Raw genomic sequence first — 15,220 nt, forward strand, 5'->3', positions numbered from 1 at the left:
GCGTCCTTACTCCCACAGGCAGCCCAGCTGCCCTAAGAAACTGTTTGCCCACGGGGCAGCAGCCCTTCACCAGTAACTAACTTCCACTCCCGAACAGGTTTTGTAAGGCCAGTGATGATGGAGCTTTTCGCGCCATAAAAGCCTAATACATGTCCAGAGATCATCTGTCATGAGGACTTCAGGCACTAATTGAGCTGATTTGTCATTTGCATTAAACTTGAAACCCAGGGGCATACAGCTCAGTACAAAGGCATGAATGCTTAATCTTTACAACCAAAATGAACACTGTAGCACCAAGGGACAGGAGTACGCTATCTGGAAACTGTAGTTTATGATTATCTAGTTGCTGTAAGGTATGTGTCTAAATATATGAAGTTACAGCAAAAGGGACTGGCCAGAGGGAAGAAGGAATACGAGCAGGGAGCAAAACACTGGCTAGCCAGAGTATATCTTTGGGAAAAAAAAAAAAACACTTAAACTGGGGGGGGGAGAGGGAGAAGGCTGGATTATTAAATTGCCTGTTACATTCTTGGCAAGGTTACATGACAGTTGCTGCTAAGGCTCACCAAGCACAAACACAGTAGACTACGTATGCAAGAGAACAGCATTTGTCAGACTCATCTTGGAATCCATAGAGCCGCAGGAGTTAAAAAGCACACTGTCCCTCTGTGATGGTCTCATTCTGCAATCCATTAGCACTACTTCCCAGCTGCTCCTGCTGATGTTGATAAACAATATCTTGCTCTGAAAGGGTTTGATTATTACACTCCACGACAGCTATCCCCCCCCCAGAAAGCAGGAAGTCTTGAACCTGCATCAAGCCTGCTGTGCATCAACTGTGACTAGCTCAGAGCTGTAACCTAAATCCTGGATGCCAGGCTGGAAGTGCTTGATGCCATGATGCCATCCCGAGATACATAACAGTTCAGGGCATGAACATCTGCGTGAACATGTGGACGTTCAGGTGTACAATCAAGTACAAGAAAAGATCCAGACCTCAGGCCAAAGGAGTATTACAAATGTGCACATCTTTTCCAGAAGCTCAATAGTTGGAACGTCACCTGACACTTCAGTACATCTAGTTGTCACCTCTGTATCTGATAGTAGTTTTACTGAGGAACTTAAACTGGGCAAAAAGGTCTGCTTTTGTCACTGAAATGCTTCTGCAAGTGAACAGTGTTGTTACTTGACCTCTCTCCCTGAACCTTTACACATTATGCACCTACCGCTAACAGTGGAAAAGGTTTGGTATACTGCTTATGTTCTTCAAATTCTAGCAAAAAGAAAACACAATCAGAAAGCATAACAAAAAACTACTCTGTTGCTAGAAGAAGCATTATCCTTCTCTGCAATATGCATAAACGCCAACAAAACAAAAGAAATATATTTGCTGAAATGAAATGAGCAAAAAAAGCACAGCAACATGGAAGGATACACAGTAGAGGAATCTGCAGTCCTAAGGAACCAGAGTATCCTCCTCCAACTGTTCTTCATTGGGAATGCCTATTCCAACATCAGGCTACTTCACAAGCGTTTTGAGGAGCCCTCTTCTCTCAGACATCCTAAAGAACATATATTCACAAAAGAAACTTTCAAGAGCCCACACAGAAAATTAACATTAAAAGGGAAAGAGGAAAACTCAGGATGTATTGGCTCCTTCACAAGATAAACCTTACACTAAGATTTTAAGAAAGTTGCCTGGCCCACAGATCAGACCTACCTCCCCCTGTTTAAGTCCTATGAATCAAATGTGTCAGAATGTACCATTCCTTAGGACAGTGTTATCGTTCAAGCTCCTTTTTAATGGAATCTTTCTTCAGTGGAAGGTAAGAGGTAAGATTGTATCTACTAAATTACCATTACGGTAGCCACGGGCTTAAAGAGCTGGGTTGTCTTTTATCAATTCCTGAATATGCAAGTCTTTCAAAGAACTTTAAAACAGACACACTGCTTACAGCAATCAAAACATGAAGCAAAGTCATTAAAATTAGATAGTCTGTGTTTTCTCAAAAAAATCTATGACAACTAAGAGAAAGACATTCATGTCTGTGGTTGCACCAAGAAAGACTAACGCAGAAATGGATTTATAGTTTCTGTCTTAAACAAAATAAACATAGAAATAAGAAAGTAAATACAAATAGCCAAAGAAATATTACAGATGAGAAGGGCTTCCCCATCCTCTTCTCACAGTGTAAAACAGTCCTTTCCATGTAACAGCTATGTCAAAAGCATACGCCACTGAAAATGGAACTTCGTAGACAAACTCATGATAGGATGAGGCAACACTTGCTCAGTCTTTTAGCAACAAATGATTTGCTGTGAGGGTAGTACAACCCACGGCTCAATAGCAAGGTTTTGTAAACAATAAAACTAAATGCTGCCTTCTGCCCTCGTGGTTGCCTACAGATGCTGCTTTCCTACCCTGCCAACAGGACATTTCACTAATTCAGACAGCAGCACTTCTGAAGAGGCTGAAGTTCCTCTCTGCTGCTGACAAGAACTATATGTGCTTCTGGATGCACCACTTCCCAATTCTAAAACTTCATGGAAAAGCCTGAAGAGGGAACAAGCCAAAGATACTACATGAAAAGAGCACTAGCTAAGGAATTCTAGAAGATTTAATCTTCTGCATCCCTGTCTATCAGAAAATTAGTAACATCAACAGAGCAAACGGATGGCTAGCAGCTCAGCTTAAAATGCACTGAAGGCTGACAGGGTCCATAACCCACCCTTTGTTACCTTTACTGCCAGAGGCCTGGGATGACTCTAGCTACCATACGAAATTCAAAAGGAAAACCCAGGCAGGGAGTTTTTCCTGATATACCTCTCCTGCCTGCTGGTGGGGATGGCCAAGTTCTCAATTAGCTTGGGCCATTCCCTCTGCTGCCTGAAATAAGGGAAGCTGATGTATACATTTAAATATGTCATTCACTAAGGAAAGGGCAGCGATGCATACAAACTATTACATTACATCAAGTAGGTCACAAGCGATCATGGAAGTCTAAGTTCTGTATGTCAACCATCTAGTATAATGGCAGTTTGTTCTCTCACAGTCCCAATTTTGTTTTAGAGATCAAGCTTCTGTACATTCATTTAAAAAATAAGGTCCTCCTTCCAAATGCCGCTAGTTCTCAGCTCCAGCCTCTTCGTAGTCCCTCCTTCCAGATGTCCAGTCCACTCATCCAGCAGTAGTCAACCAGACACCGTTAAGTTGCTCCTGGGCAGCACACAAGCAAACAAGCCTGCAGTAACAGTGTTCAGATAATGTAGTGGCTTTCACTGTAGTAAGAATCCTCCTCAGAGTCCTCACTCTCACAACTGCTCATCGACAAGATGGAGTAGATGGAAGAAATGACACTGCTGTCATTGTCTCTGGCTGGTTTCACCAACACATTCTGTTTCTCTGCATTCAAAACACACGGATACAAAAGTCAGCAGTGATCACTGTACTCACAAACACTGCTAAATTACTAGTTTTCTTTGAAAATTATAGCCTCTCACTGTCAGTTTGCAATAGGTCTTTCAAGCTGCAGGGCACAGGCCTTTTTCTTTTCAATTTTCAGCATTAAAAGAACAAAGGGGATTTTGCTTGTTTGTTTTCTTAAGTTTCCTAGATGCCATTTCCTGTTAAAGATAGCACAGACCAGAAGGAGACACTCTCCATCCCTTCACTGGTACACAATTGGCAATGGAAATGGCTAACTATTACAATGCCTTGCCAGGTAAGAAAGAGGGAAGGAACAAAACGTGGTAAGGAGCCCTCAAACAAGTAATGGTTGTTCAGGACACCCAGGGCCCCATCAAAACACCCATTCATTAAGAGCAAGCTGTCCTATAGGTGCTCATTCTACTAAGGCTCTTGGAAAAGCTTCATGGGAAGCTCTGACTGAGCTTCCCACGTGCCACTTGCATTGTTACTTCTCTTTCAGCTGGTTTCTTCTTAGGAATTCATGTTTAAATAGACACATGGTTATCTTAATCTCAATCAAAATGTTTCCATCATTGGAAAAAAAGACTGCAAAGAAACAATTAATCCTTCCTCCTGAGGCATGTCATAGTGAAGCTATAAGATCTCCTACTAATAGTCATCTATATAATTACAACATCTATCGCATATGAAGGGAGGCTACGAGCTTATTTCCTTTTTGTTCAAACAAGCATGAAGACCAGCAGTATAGCATGCAGAAATGCAGCGGGCTCCAAGGAAGGCACCGCTTCACCTAATCACCATTAGCTACCCAATGAGACAGTTCAGTAGTGCTAGGGCGTACTCTGCAGGTGTGCATATTGCACGTGAGCAGTGTTAGCTCTGCAGAGGCCAAAGCATCTCACGAAGGTGGGCTGGGCAGCCTCTGAGCAGTGCAGCATGTCCTGAGGGAATCAGACTGAGTTGGTTCAAGAGGCAGTAATTTCAGGTTTGAACTAGCACTGCTTAGCAATGTCATTCTATGTCACTATGGAGAATCTGCAATGTTTCAAAAGCACCTTTCATTCAGTAAAAGGCTTGACACGGCCAAATGAAGGACCAGGCACTCACCTCTACCAGGGGAAAACAAGACAATTACTGAAGGGAACACACAAAAGAAATTTGTTAAGGGGTAGCAGGAAAGACTTCTACATATATCGGCACCTAGATACCAGCGTCAAGTGCTCTAGAAACAAGCTTGGAAGAGGAAAGCAGAATAGGAATACTCCATACTGGACTTTTACTTAAAACCATTCCTGCCACACAGTCTTTTAGCTACAATGAGACAAGGTTATGCATTTAATCCACAGTGGCTTTACTTCCACAAAAAATAACATGGCGAAGCAACTTCCAGTTCAGCCATACACTTTACATGACACACCAACACTCCCTTAAGAGACTTCCTACATAAATGTAGCGCACAGAAGACAATTCAGGTTTCTCATCAGGCACTGCTCTGCTGAGTTTTCACAATGATGCACCAGTAAATGCCCAGTAAGTTTTTCAAGGCCCATTCTACACAGTTTTGCTTTTAACGAGTGATCTCTTTGAAGAGCATAACCTTTAACATGGTTAAGTTGTCCTGCTCGACTGTGGAATTCATACTGAAGTATTTTTTCCAAAGTTTTTATTAATTTTATTTTACTGTGCAGTAAAGCTAGTTACAGAACATATCTTCAAATTCATTTTCTCGTGTTTCTGCTGCATTCCCCAAGCATCTCCTTGGTATATAGGTGCGAAAGAAAGTTGTACAAAATAGATGGAATGAGAGATTGTACTCATCATGCCACATCCACCCACCTCTCACCTTTCCGCTCTCTGATAAGGGTCAGGCGACGCTCTTTCATTTCCACATCCAGTTTTTCTACCATCCTGTCAATGCAGTTATCCAGCACCAGAGAGCGTGTCTTTGACTTGATTTCCTGCCTGCAGATAGGGCACTCCACTTTACGTTTCGTCCACTCATTAATACAGTAGGAGCAGAAGCTGTGTGCACAGTTCAGAGTGACCGCCTGTAGAATGAGGGAAGGATAGTTGCCAGGGCATGCTCTCACAAGCATCGTCAAGAAAAAAAATACTGAAGTCAGAAAAACATTAGATGAACACTTCCTATAATGGAAGGGGAGGGGGAGAAGCCCAAAGCCCCTTTCTTTGTCCTTTTTAGGGGTTACACACAAAAACTCTCTCATGCCAGAGTGCAGACAAGTTTTACAAGTCTGTTAATGGATTTACTGTAGATCATAGCAAGTCAGAAACACAGACAAAGAATTAATTCTATTATAAGTTTCTCCAATTTGAAAAGAATGAACTATGGAAAAACTCAGATACTGCAGAATAGCATCTTAAGTTACTGAGAAACCAGGAATTAAAATTTCAGCTAGCTCTTAAGTCAACACATCAGTAACAAGGCTAACACATCAAGTTTCCTGCAGCAGAAATGACTGTAATGAAACTGAAGTTCTAGCAAAACATAAAGGGAAGTAACAGTCTACATTTCAGGCATAGCCTATCACTTCTAGAATCAAACGAAAGGAAGCCAATTTCTCAAATAAAGGGTTTATCTCAACAATATAAATTGTTCAGGACTTGACTGGACACTGCATCTCCCTTCCTTTACTAACCTCTTCCTATATCTAAACCTGAAGCAGTCCAACCCCAGCCAACTTAAAGCAAGGTCCACTACAGAATGATTCTTCCCCAAGCAGGTTTTCAGCAGCAGCTCAGAGCACCAGTTCAAAACCACCCAAAACTGCTGCAAGCTGCTTAATCTTAGGATTAAGCACTCATGTCTAAACAGGCGGAGATAGTAAAGCTGCACTTGCTGCCCAGAAGAGGAGTCAGAGCAGACAGAATGGGTTTCCGGACCAACCCTTACCCACAGCTCACTGTGGGTCTGTTGGGACTGTTAAACTAGTAAAGTAAAGAATTAATAGAACTAGGAAAAACTTCTCAAGTCTCTCCTTTACTGGCAAACCCATTTAAACATACCTCGATAAAGTGCTCAGAACAGATTGTGCACTGCAACTCATTCTCCAACACATCATTCATCTGATTCAACACCTCTTCTTTTTGGGCTCTGACCTTTTCCTTCTCCTCCTAGTGGAAAAATACATATAGTCATGTATCAACCAATAACAGAGTTTTACTCCATATAATATTGGCAGGAAGTGTGTGTACAGGCAAAGGTAGTCCAAGTAGAAAATCATACAACTGCAAGTTTCCATGCGTCAAGTCTGTGTCTATTCTATACCCAGATCTGTAACCTCTCTCCTCTTTGTAGTCACAGCAGTACTGAGAATATTCCCACCTACTGCAGAGGACTTACAAGCCAGAACAGCAGCCATTACCAAAATTCCCTTCAGCCTAAAGAAACTACCAGCTGGATCAATCTTTTCAGAACATCTTTCAACCTTTTCCTGACATGAGTTTGGCTTAAGTCAACAGAACAGTTCTTTTGATGTCTGATGTAAAGAGTAAAACACCCAATAGACAACATACCTCAAATATTTAGAAAAGGAAGCATAAGAATGTAAATGTTACTTGCATTTAACTGTGCAATACATTTTTTTTTTTTTTTGCTCGGAGTTAAATTAGGCTCCTACGTACCTGCTCTACCTTCTAAAAATAACAGATAAATTCTTCCAATTGAAGCTATACTTGAAATAGCAAAAGAGTTGCAAAGCAACATTAAAAAAACATAAAGCAAACAGCCAGAGGTGATAATGTGGGAATTTCCAAGAGGAAGACACAGGAAAGGACATCATCTTAATTATTTTCCCTCTTTGTGTCAAGGGCAGGAAGAAATGTGGCTTAACTTACTCATTATTCAAATTCCATGTTGTTTCAGTCCTACGTTTCCTTATAGGACTGCCAGAACACTATATTTTTACCTGAACGCACCCTAACTGAAAATGAAGCACCTCACTTTTCAAATACACTTTTTTTTTTTTTTTTTTTTAAAAAAAAAAGGTGGAATGAGCCCACTTCTCCTGCACAACATACAGTTCAGGTGCCCCAGGCTGATCTGAGAAAGATCTAGTAATGACTGTTCAACACTACTTCATGAACAGGGCAAGGTGTACCCTCCCCCAACCCTAGAAACTAGAGTCAGCTACCACCTCAAAATACAGGAGTTTTTCACTATTAGGCAAAGTACAGTCAAGACAAACGTTAAATAAATCATTTCCTCTGCTGCAGCATATCATGTTTCACTTACCAATAAAACTGAGAATTCAGTTATTCCTTACCTTGGTTTCTTCCAGTTCTTTATTCTTGGCTCGAATTATCTCTTCAAAATCTCTTTTACTACGGCTCAGTTCTTCCATCAAAGCATGATGCTGTAACAATACCATCCCAGAAATTATAAGAGTGCCATTATCAGCTATCCTATTAAACAGACATGGCCATAATCATGAGGTTCAGCAGAGTCATTTATCCTAATCTCCTCCTAAAAGAGCAACACACAGCTATATAAGTTGGAGTGTTAGGGCAGTTTAGCCTTAACTTAGAATTGGAATGTAGTGTCAGTTATTTATGACCTTCCCAGCATCACAGCACTTAATCCCTCTCCCAAGTTACTCTTTCATTTCAGTTAGGTTTTATGGTCACCATTCTGAGTGCATCTGAGACATGTGAGTATCAAGGAGTATTTGACACATAAGGATCACAAAAACTTCTTACTATATGCAGGATTACCTGAAGCTGTATTCAGATTAGCTTTCCAAAAGGAACGGCCTTTTGGAAAAAGCCTAGGAAACCTAAGTGTGCAGCAATCTCTTTCAAAAACATTCCCAACGGAATTTTTTTTCATTTGGTTAAAATTGCCAAACAACTTCCACAAAACAGACACCTAGCAGACAGACCTCAAAAAAGCCCACCAGCCCAACGACTAAATTCAAGTAAAAGTCATTGCAGCTACTTAATACTTTCAATTTGAATGCATATCTTCACAATATTTGCCAGCAAATAGCAACTCCCACAAAGGGAAGTCTGCCACTTTCTGACAGAAAGTCTGCAGATGAAGGTCATCCAATCTGCACCTGAGGCAAAGTCCTAGTCTTCTACCAAGAGGCCACAGCACTAGAAAGACTTAAATATCCAAGACAGACAGTGAGACTAGATCTAGACTCATAACTACTTGCCTCTTGCAGGACCTGGGCCAGTTGCTCCTTCAGATTCTCTTCCCCATGTTGCCACTTTACTCCCTGAGGGAAAAAAAAAAAACAAGACAAAGTAAGACCTTTCTACTGGAAAACTGTTTTTTTTTAAAAAAAAAAAAGAAGAAAAAATATTTTATGAAAGGAAAGGACAGAAAAGAACTATTTTGCACACTCTCTGCTTAAAGAAACAACACTGGTTTTTCAGGAAACCTTGAGATGTTCCACTCTAGCATTACATGCGAAGGACAGAAAGGAGGGCCATCATTTTCTGCGAAGAGTTAAAATGGGTATATCATTTACAGTTACATACTTGGAACAGTTCCACGTTATTCTAGCTGTACAGGCACTGGCATGTTCACAGCAGCAAAGAGGTCAGCAACAACTAAAACACGAGAAAAAGCTGCAACTCTATCTTTAAGCACATTCAAAGAGGTCAGAGATACCTACAGCTCCAGCTGAACTTCCCTTGTGCCTAAGCACACAACTCCAGACTTTCTGTATTTCTGACACAGGTATCTTGCCTTCAGCAGCAGACTTCAGATGAAGTAACTGATAAATTATGAAACTCACTCCAAAATGATTTCTTACTTCCTTTAAACCAGATTTGGAGCAAACTCAAACAGAAAGACTTCAGTTTGTTATCTCAAAAAAGCTACATATCAACATACACATACTGCTTGGAGACACAGATTGCAAGAAAGGGGTTTTCTGAAAGTATTAAAAAAGTCTCCCTTCCTCCAGGGATTAAGGCATACACAAATTCACTTCTTTAGAAAGGGAATAGCTTTGCAACGCAAACTGGGCATTATTTCAGGCATAGACTAGAAATAAACTCAACACTTTAGGTGAATACTTTTCAACTTGTTCTCTCTGTAACCACAGGAGATCTGGCAGAGACTTTTGATTTATGTATTTTATTTTAAAATATGCTTTTTTACTCACAGAAATGCATTACTATCTTGCTGTAATGAACCTCTTTGTAAAAAAAATAAAAATAAAAAAAATATTTAGTGCCTTTTTCATAATTCCCCATGCAGCCCAATCTCTTCTGTCTCTGAAATTTCTTTTGGTACACATGCCTGGAAGTGAAATATTTCCATGACAATTTAACAGGAGTAATTCACACAAACACTAGTTATGTCACTGTATGGTTCAAGATCTTATTTTGGATCAATACCTTCTATAAGGCATTCCATAAATATTCAGGCATTCCATAAAAATGAAAAGACACAGGCCAAAAAGATTACCACTATTATACCTCTACCTTCTGCTGCTCTTGAGAGAATGTCCTCTCCAGCTCTTCCACCTGCTGCTGATGATGCTCTTGTTCCATGCACAGCTGGTCCTGCAGCTCCCGCAGTTCCTGCTCCATTGCCAGGATCTCTTTCCGAGCACACTTCCTGCGCTTCTGCTTCACATTCAGAACTGCTGCCTGCTTCTCTTGCACTTTGACCTTTAACTTCATTATATCTACTAGAGTTTTCCTCAGCATTTCCAAACCAGTCCACGACAGCGCAAGACCAGAGTCTTTCTGGTCCTTATGGGTGACAGACATGGCTTTCTTGGAGTGCACAGGGCTACTACGCACTGGAACACTATCCTCCTCACTTGGTCCGGGAGAAGGCAGCTTGACATCCATCTTCTCTGTTAACTGTTTGGCCTCTTCTACCCTTCCCCATGATTTACCCAAAGGTTCATTGTCACAAGACACTCTGTCTCTTTTGGATCTGGAATTTGAAGGGCCTTCTGATCCAGATGTCTCCGATTCCTCTAAACTAAATTTACGTTTAGCTCTTGAACTCTTAGCTTTCCCCAGGTCACTCCTTTGGGCTAAAAAGGGTCTGATTTTCTCCCATTCCTCTTTAATTACTTCGTACTCATATTCAGCAGTCTCTTTGTTTTCCAAAGGCACTCCCAACTGGATCCGGTCTCCTTCAGCGATAGGATAGGATTTTGAGGGATCCAGGCGTTGTTTATTAAGCCAGACTCCATTTAGACTCTGCAAATGAAGAGAGAATCAGCAAAATTTAATATGCAGTTACAGAATCCTCTGCAAGTTATTTCTAGCAACTGTAAACAGATCCATCCTCTTCACTGCTGTAATCAGAACAAGCCACCTCTTTAAATAAACCTTGCAATATCCAATTTATTGGCTTACTGTTACATTTATTACAGTTACTGCATTATATTATTTACTGTACATTATCCCTGCATTACAGATTCTGTGTACAAGCACTGAGAACAACTTGTGCAGAAGGAAAAGAATAAACTCTTAAGGGGAAAAAATTGCTCAAAAGCTTCAGAGGAAATAAGAACTAACCAACAGAAAGAAAAGACTCCACAACAGATCACTGTCAAAAATGTAGAATATTGCAATAGTTACTCTTGAACATTAATGGCACCTGAAATCCAAGAAGAAACTAGAAAAGAAAGTATAGCTCATGCTGCTTAAAGAAAAAAAAAAAAAAAGACAGTTCTCCATAAATACAAGCAGAATATAAACAAGAAGGAAAACAGTGTTCTAGAGATAATGTTCAAAGCAGAAAAAGGGGTTTTAAATTTGGCACTAGCTCAAGAAACAACTGACGTATCTCAAAAGAGATTCAATAAAACAACTTGACAAAATAGTAGGAGCGATAACATAGAGGAAGTGTTAGTAGCTAATCTGCCACAGATCTTTCAAATCATGAAAAAACTGTAAGCTTTTCAAGTTTATACACATTCTCCAGTAGAGTCTTCTTTAAGAGCAGTGTAATTTTAACAGAAGCCACTCCATTCCTTTCAGACTAATCCGCTGTTGACCCAAGCATCCTTCAAATCTGTATGACACGTTGAGCATTTTTTGTACCACCAGTGCTGTTTCAAAGCAAGGCATTTTCAGCCTGAATGAGAAAGTGAAGAGATCATAGAATGGTTTGAGCTGGATATAAAAAAAACACATTACTGAAGTCAAAGTGAGACCTAGCTGAGAACTCTGATGTCAGCACTTTATTCTAATCAGCTGAGGAAGACTTTCAGAAGAAACTTGCTTGAACATAACACACAATGTTTTTTCTAACCATAAATTCTTGTTGTAGTTTATTATATTTAAAGCAATTGTGTCACTACAATAAGGACTATCGGTTTATCCTTTTATTAGCAGTAAACAAACGTTATCCTTTTGAATACGCCAAAATTCATAGGGTTTGGTTTTTTTGTTTGTTTGTGTTTTGTGTGTTTGTGTCTGGTTTTGTTTAGTGAGGGGGGGCCTAAGGTGGTAGAGATAATTTCTTATATCATCTCCCCCTATTCTCTCGGAGGGTGGGGGGAGTGAGAGAGAGACCGCATAGTCTGGCCACAACTGTGGCTAAACTACAGTTAGTTTATTTTTTTTTTCTAAGAAGGCAACACAAAACAGTTTCACAAACTGCAAAGTGCCCTTTGCGACTACAATTGTCACAAAATTAGAAAAATGCTAAACCAGGAGACAAATCTACATACAGAAAACAATAAGGTTTGCATCCCCACTGCAGCAGACTGAAGCTTCCTGCTGGAAGGCAAGACACATTCCCATGGACCTTCTATCACACTTATACCATACTATATCATAGCCCATACATTGTTTGAGCCCAAACAGGGCCTTCTCTTCAGTGAATTTCAGAGTACAAAATCTTTAATCAGTCTCTGTACCTTGTTATCCTTGACAGTCCACTGCCCTTCTGCATCTTGCTGGAAAATACAGTGCTTACGAGAGATCATCAAGGGACAGGTTTTTGACACCAGCTGGTACGTGAGATCTAATCCTCGGCCTATAGTTACCTAAAAAGAAAGTAGTTTAGTAACTGCAGTTAGCAACAACATAGTAAATTCAGTTTATGTCATTTCAATTTAAGTACAGCAAAAATCTATCCAGATTAGCATCTTACAGCTATTTCCAAAGAGTCTAGGATAATGATTTTTTTTTCTGCATTTAAATTCAAGAGTAGATAGAAAATGGAAACCTACAAAGTTTGAAGTATTCTGCTTCTCTCCCATTGAGGAAAATTCGATTGCTCTAAGGCAGGTTACAGCCTTGGTTTCACGGAAAACTTCCTCAGCAGCAAAGCTGCTCAAAGCCACTCTCAATCCATCAATGTCCCACCCGAGTCGTCACCTAAACACCGTTCCTTCAAACCAATACAGTTGTTTGTGGGTCTCAAGATTACTACTTATTCTCTTCTTTCACTAGATGCATCTGTTCAACTGTCTGTGAACAGGAAAGAGAAGGAAAAAATAGTCCCGAAAATTACAATCCAAAATATGCAGGTGTAACTGTGCCCTAAATGCACAATACTTTTGTAAATCACACCATCAATCTTACAGCTCACAAACTAAGCTAACATAGGCAGTAGTGAAAGTGATCTAAATAATCTGATTAGACTCTAATAGCATGTTCTGGAAGAAGGGACATAATTCAATTGTACCGTTTCACAGTATCTTATTAAATCTGATCTAATTGCAGACTACCATTTAAAGCTCCGCTCTCCCTCCCTCCGCTGCCTCCTTTGCAAGATCTGATCATCAGACACACTCTTCTTACTAATCTGTGCGTTGCACAAGTTTTCAGTCAGCTCATCGTGTCATTAGACAACGGCATGGATCCAATGTAGCCTTAGATGAGGGCTGTCCTTCTTTACCCCTGCAATCCCAACTCATGTGCGTCACACCTTCCAATTCCTACAAGATGGCAAGATGACGCAGTCAAAGAAAAGTTCATTCACTACATATTTCCTGAGCAGGTCTCACCTTGAGTTTGAAGCAAGAACTCAGACTCCCATGTCATAACTAAATGCAAGGATGCAAACCAAGATCATGAAAGCAAACTTAACCACGTTTGGTCCCTATCTCTTAAACGCTTCATGTACAGTAGCGTTCCATGAACATGGAACGCATATGTAAGGAGTACTGAGACTCAGGTAGATTCAGTTACAAACTCAGCTTTGCACCTGGCCCTGCAGCCCCAACAGCAACGCCTGTCCCATGTGAACTGTTATTAGTGCTCAGTCACACACTAATACGAGCAAGATCAAGTCACAAAACTTCCCCTTGATCAAGTTCATTGAGCAAACTGCAGCGGGGGGCTGAGGCATTACCCCTCTTCGCCTGCTGGAGTTCGCTGCTGCCTGCAGCAGCACTGGCAGAGCACAGCACATCCCCACACCTCGGCCGTGCAGTTTGGTGCTGACATTTAAATCCTCCACAAAAGCAGTTTGTGCTAACATGCCAGCCTGTGACCTGGCAAGCCTGCAGCGCCGGGATGCCGCCAGTCCCCCTGTGACAGGCTGTGACGAGGACTGTAGCGCTGTGCAGGCAATCAGACCAGGAACACCTTGAATAGGATTCTCTGTGCAATCAGCAGAGCCCTGGCTGCACGTCTTGCAGAGGTATTGACTCAAGTCATTCACCGAGCACACCTGCAAACCTCCTGGCTTCAAATCCGTGACGGGAGAGCAACAGAACCATGCGTTTGCTTGAGTAGTTGCCTGGCATTGAAAGATGAGCTGTGAGGGGTACCTTTCGCAATGTGCAAGCACAAAGGAATTAGGTGCAGCGTGAGCCCACAACACCTGACTGCCTGATTTCCACCCCTAGAACGGCAGCGCCCCTCCCTCCCTCCACACAGGCGTTTGCCTGCTGGGTTCAAGGGAAGGAGTACAAGGAGGCATTTGGGCCTTCAAATCAAAAAACGTGATCACTGGAAAAGGCTTGTTACTATACCACACTGAAACGTAATTGAAACAGATTTAAAACATGACCTCATTTACACCTGAACACGTTACATACTGTTAACCTCACCAAACCATCACCTTGCCAGGTTAAATTTTAGGTTTAATTTCGGTTTAATATACGCTAGTTAGGCTAAATTTTCCCCCCACTTTACATCACCACCACACAAACAACTCCTATTTAAAAAGGAGACCTTGTTAAGAAAAGCGCCACAACAGCAGACTCGGCAAACGGGACTCAAACGCCGACTCCCGCGCCCTCGCTCGTTACCGGTGCCGAAACGCGCCCGTTGCGGCCGCCGCCCCCTTGCTCCGTGCCCGCCTCCTCCCAACGGCGATCAACCACCGCCGCTCGTTCAGCGGGACGGGGCGGGGACTTCTCCTCCCGGGAAGCGCGTTAAGGAACAGCGCGGCTCCGCCTCAAAGCACCGACAGCCGCTTGCCCCAGGCAGGAGCGGGCCTCAACGAGGCACCGGTAACGCCCCCCTCCCGCCCCGGGCGGTGCGGATGGGCCGTACCTCGGCCGCCCACCGGCCCCCTCCGCGGGGCTGGAGCCCGCCCCGGCCCGGCTCACCTGCGTGCCGGCCTCCAGCAGCAGCCAGTCGCCGCTGGCCCCGACCCGGCGGAGGCACCAGGCCAGGTGCGAAGCCCCACGTACCGCCATGGCGTCCGCCCGCCGCGACAGGCAGGAGCAATCGCTGCGGCGGCGATGGCGCTGGCACTCTCTCGAGGCGAGAGAGGGCGTAACGGCCGCGCACCACCCGACAGCCCAGCTAATCGAGCCCAGAGGCTGCGCATGCGCTCTAGGAGTCGGCGAGGGCGATCGCGGTGGCCTTCCGCTATCCCTTCGG

General features: G+C 42.4%; 1 protein-coding gene across 3 annotated transcripts; it reads right to left on the reverse strand.

The window, feature by feature from the left end:
- Positions 1 to 483: 483 nt before the first annotated feature.
- Positions 484 to 15,080, reverse strand: RNF8 (ring finger protein 8). 3 transcript variants are annotated; one of them, XM_086744925.1, is made up of 8 exons: positions 14,944 to 15,080; positions 12,295 to 12,423; positions 9,884 to 10,624; positions 8,608 to 8,670; positions 7,714 to 7,803; positions 6,455 to 6,562; positions 5,274 to 5,478; positions 484 to 3,403 (listed from the first exon to the last, which is right to left on the reverse strand). In XM_086744925.1, the coding sequence occupies exons 1-8, from the start codon at positions 15,031 to 15,033 to the stop codon at positions 3,258 to 3,260; spliced, it is 1,572 nt and encodes a 523-aa protein (XP_086601051.1). In that variant the 5' UTR covers positions 15,034 to 15,080; the 3' UTR covers positions 484 to 3,257. The 3 variants fall into 3 exon arrangements, with proteins under 3 accessions (XP_086601051.1, XP_086601053.1, XP_086601052.1); XM_086744927.1 differs by having other exon boundaries at positions 5,267 to 5,478; XM_086744926.1 differs by having other exon boundaries at positions 998 to 3,403; positions 9,890 to 10,624.
- Positions 15,081 to 15,220: the final 140 nt, after the last annotated feature.

This window comes from Chlamydotis macqueenii, chromosome 3, assembly GCF_036417535.1.
Source record: "Chlamydotis macqueenii isolate bChlMac1 chromosome 3, bChlMac1.mat, whole genome shotgun sequence".
Lineage (NCBI taxonomy): Eukaryota > Metazoa > Chordata > Aves > Otidiformes > Otididae > Chlamydotis > Chlamydotis macqueenii.

What these genes read in the sequence shown, in the direction of transcription:
- RNF8 (XM_086744925.1), bottom strand. Translation starts at nt 15,033, where the DNA reads ATGGCGGTACGTGGGGCTTCGCACCTGGCCTGGTGCCTCCGCCGGGTC. An exon ending in TGGCCCAGGTCCTGCAAGAG is followed by an intron (nt 7,804 to 8,607) that starts GCAAGTAGTTAT and finishes GTATTGTTACAG; the next exon opens with CATCATGCTTTGATGGAAGA. An exon ending in AAGAACTGGAAGAAACCAAG is followed by an intron (nt 6,563 to 7,713) that starts GTAAGGAATAAC and finishes TTTTTCCACTAG; the next exon opens with GAGGAGAAGGAAAAGGTCAG.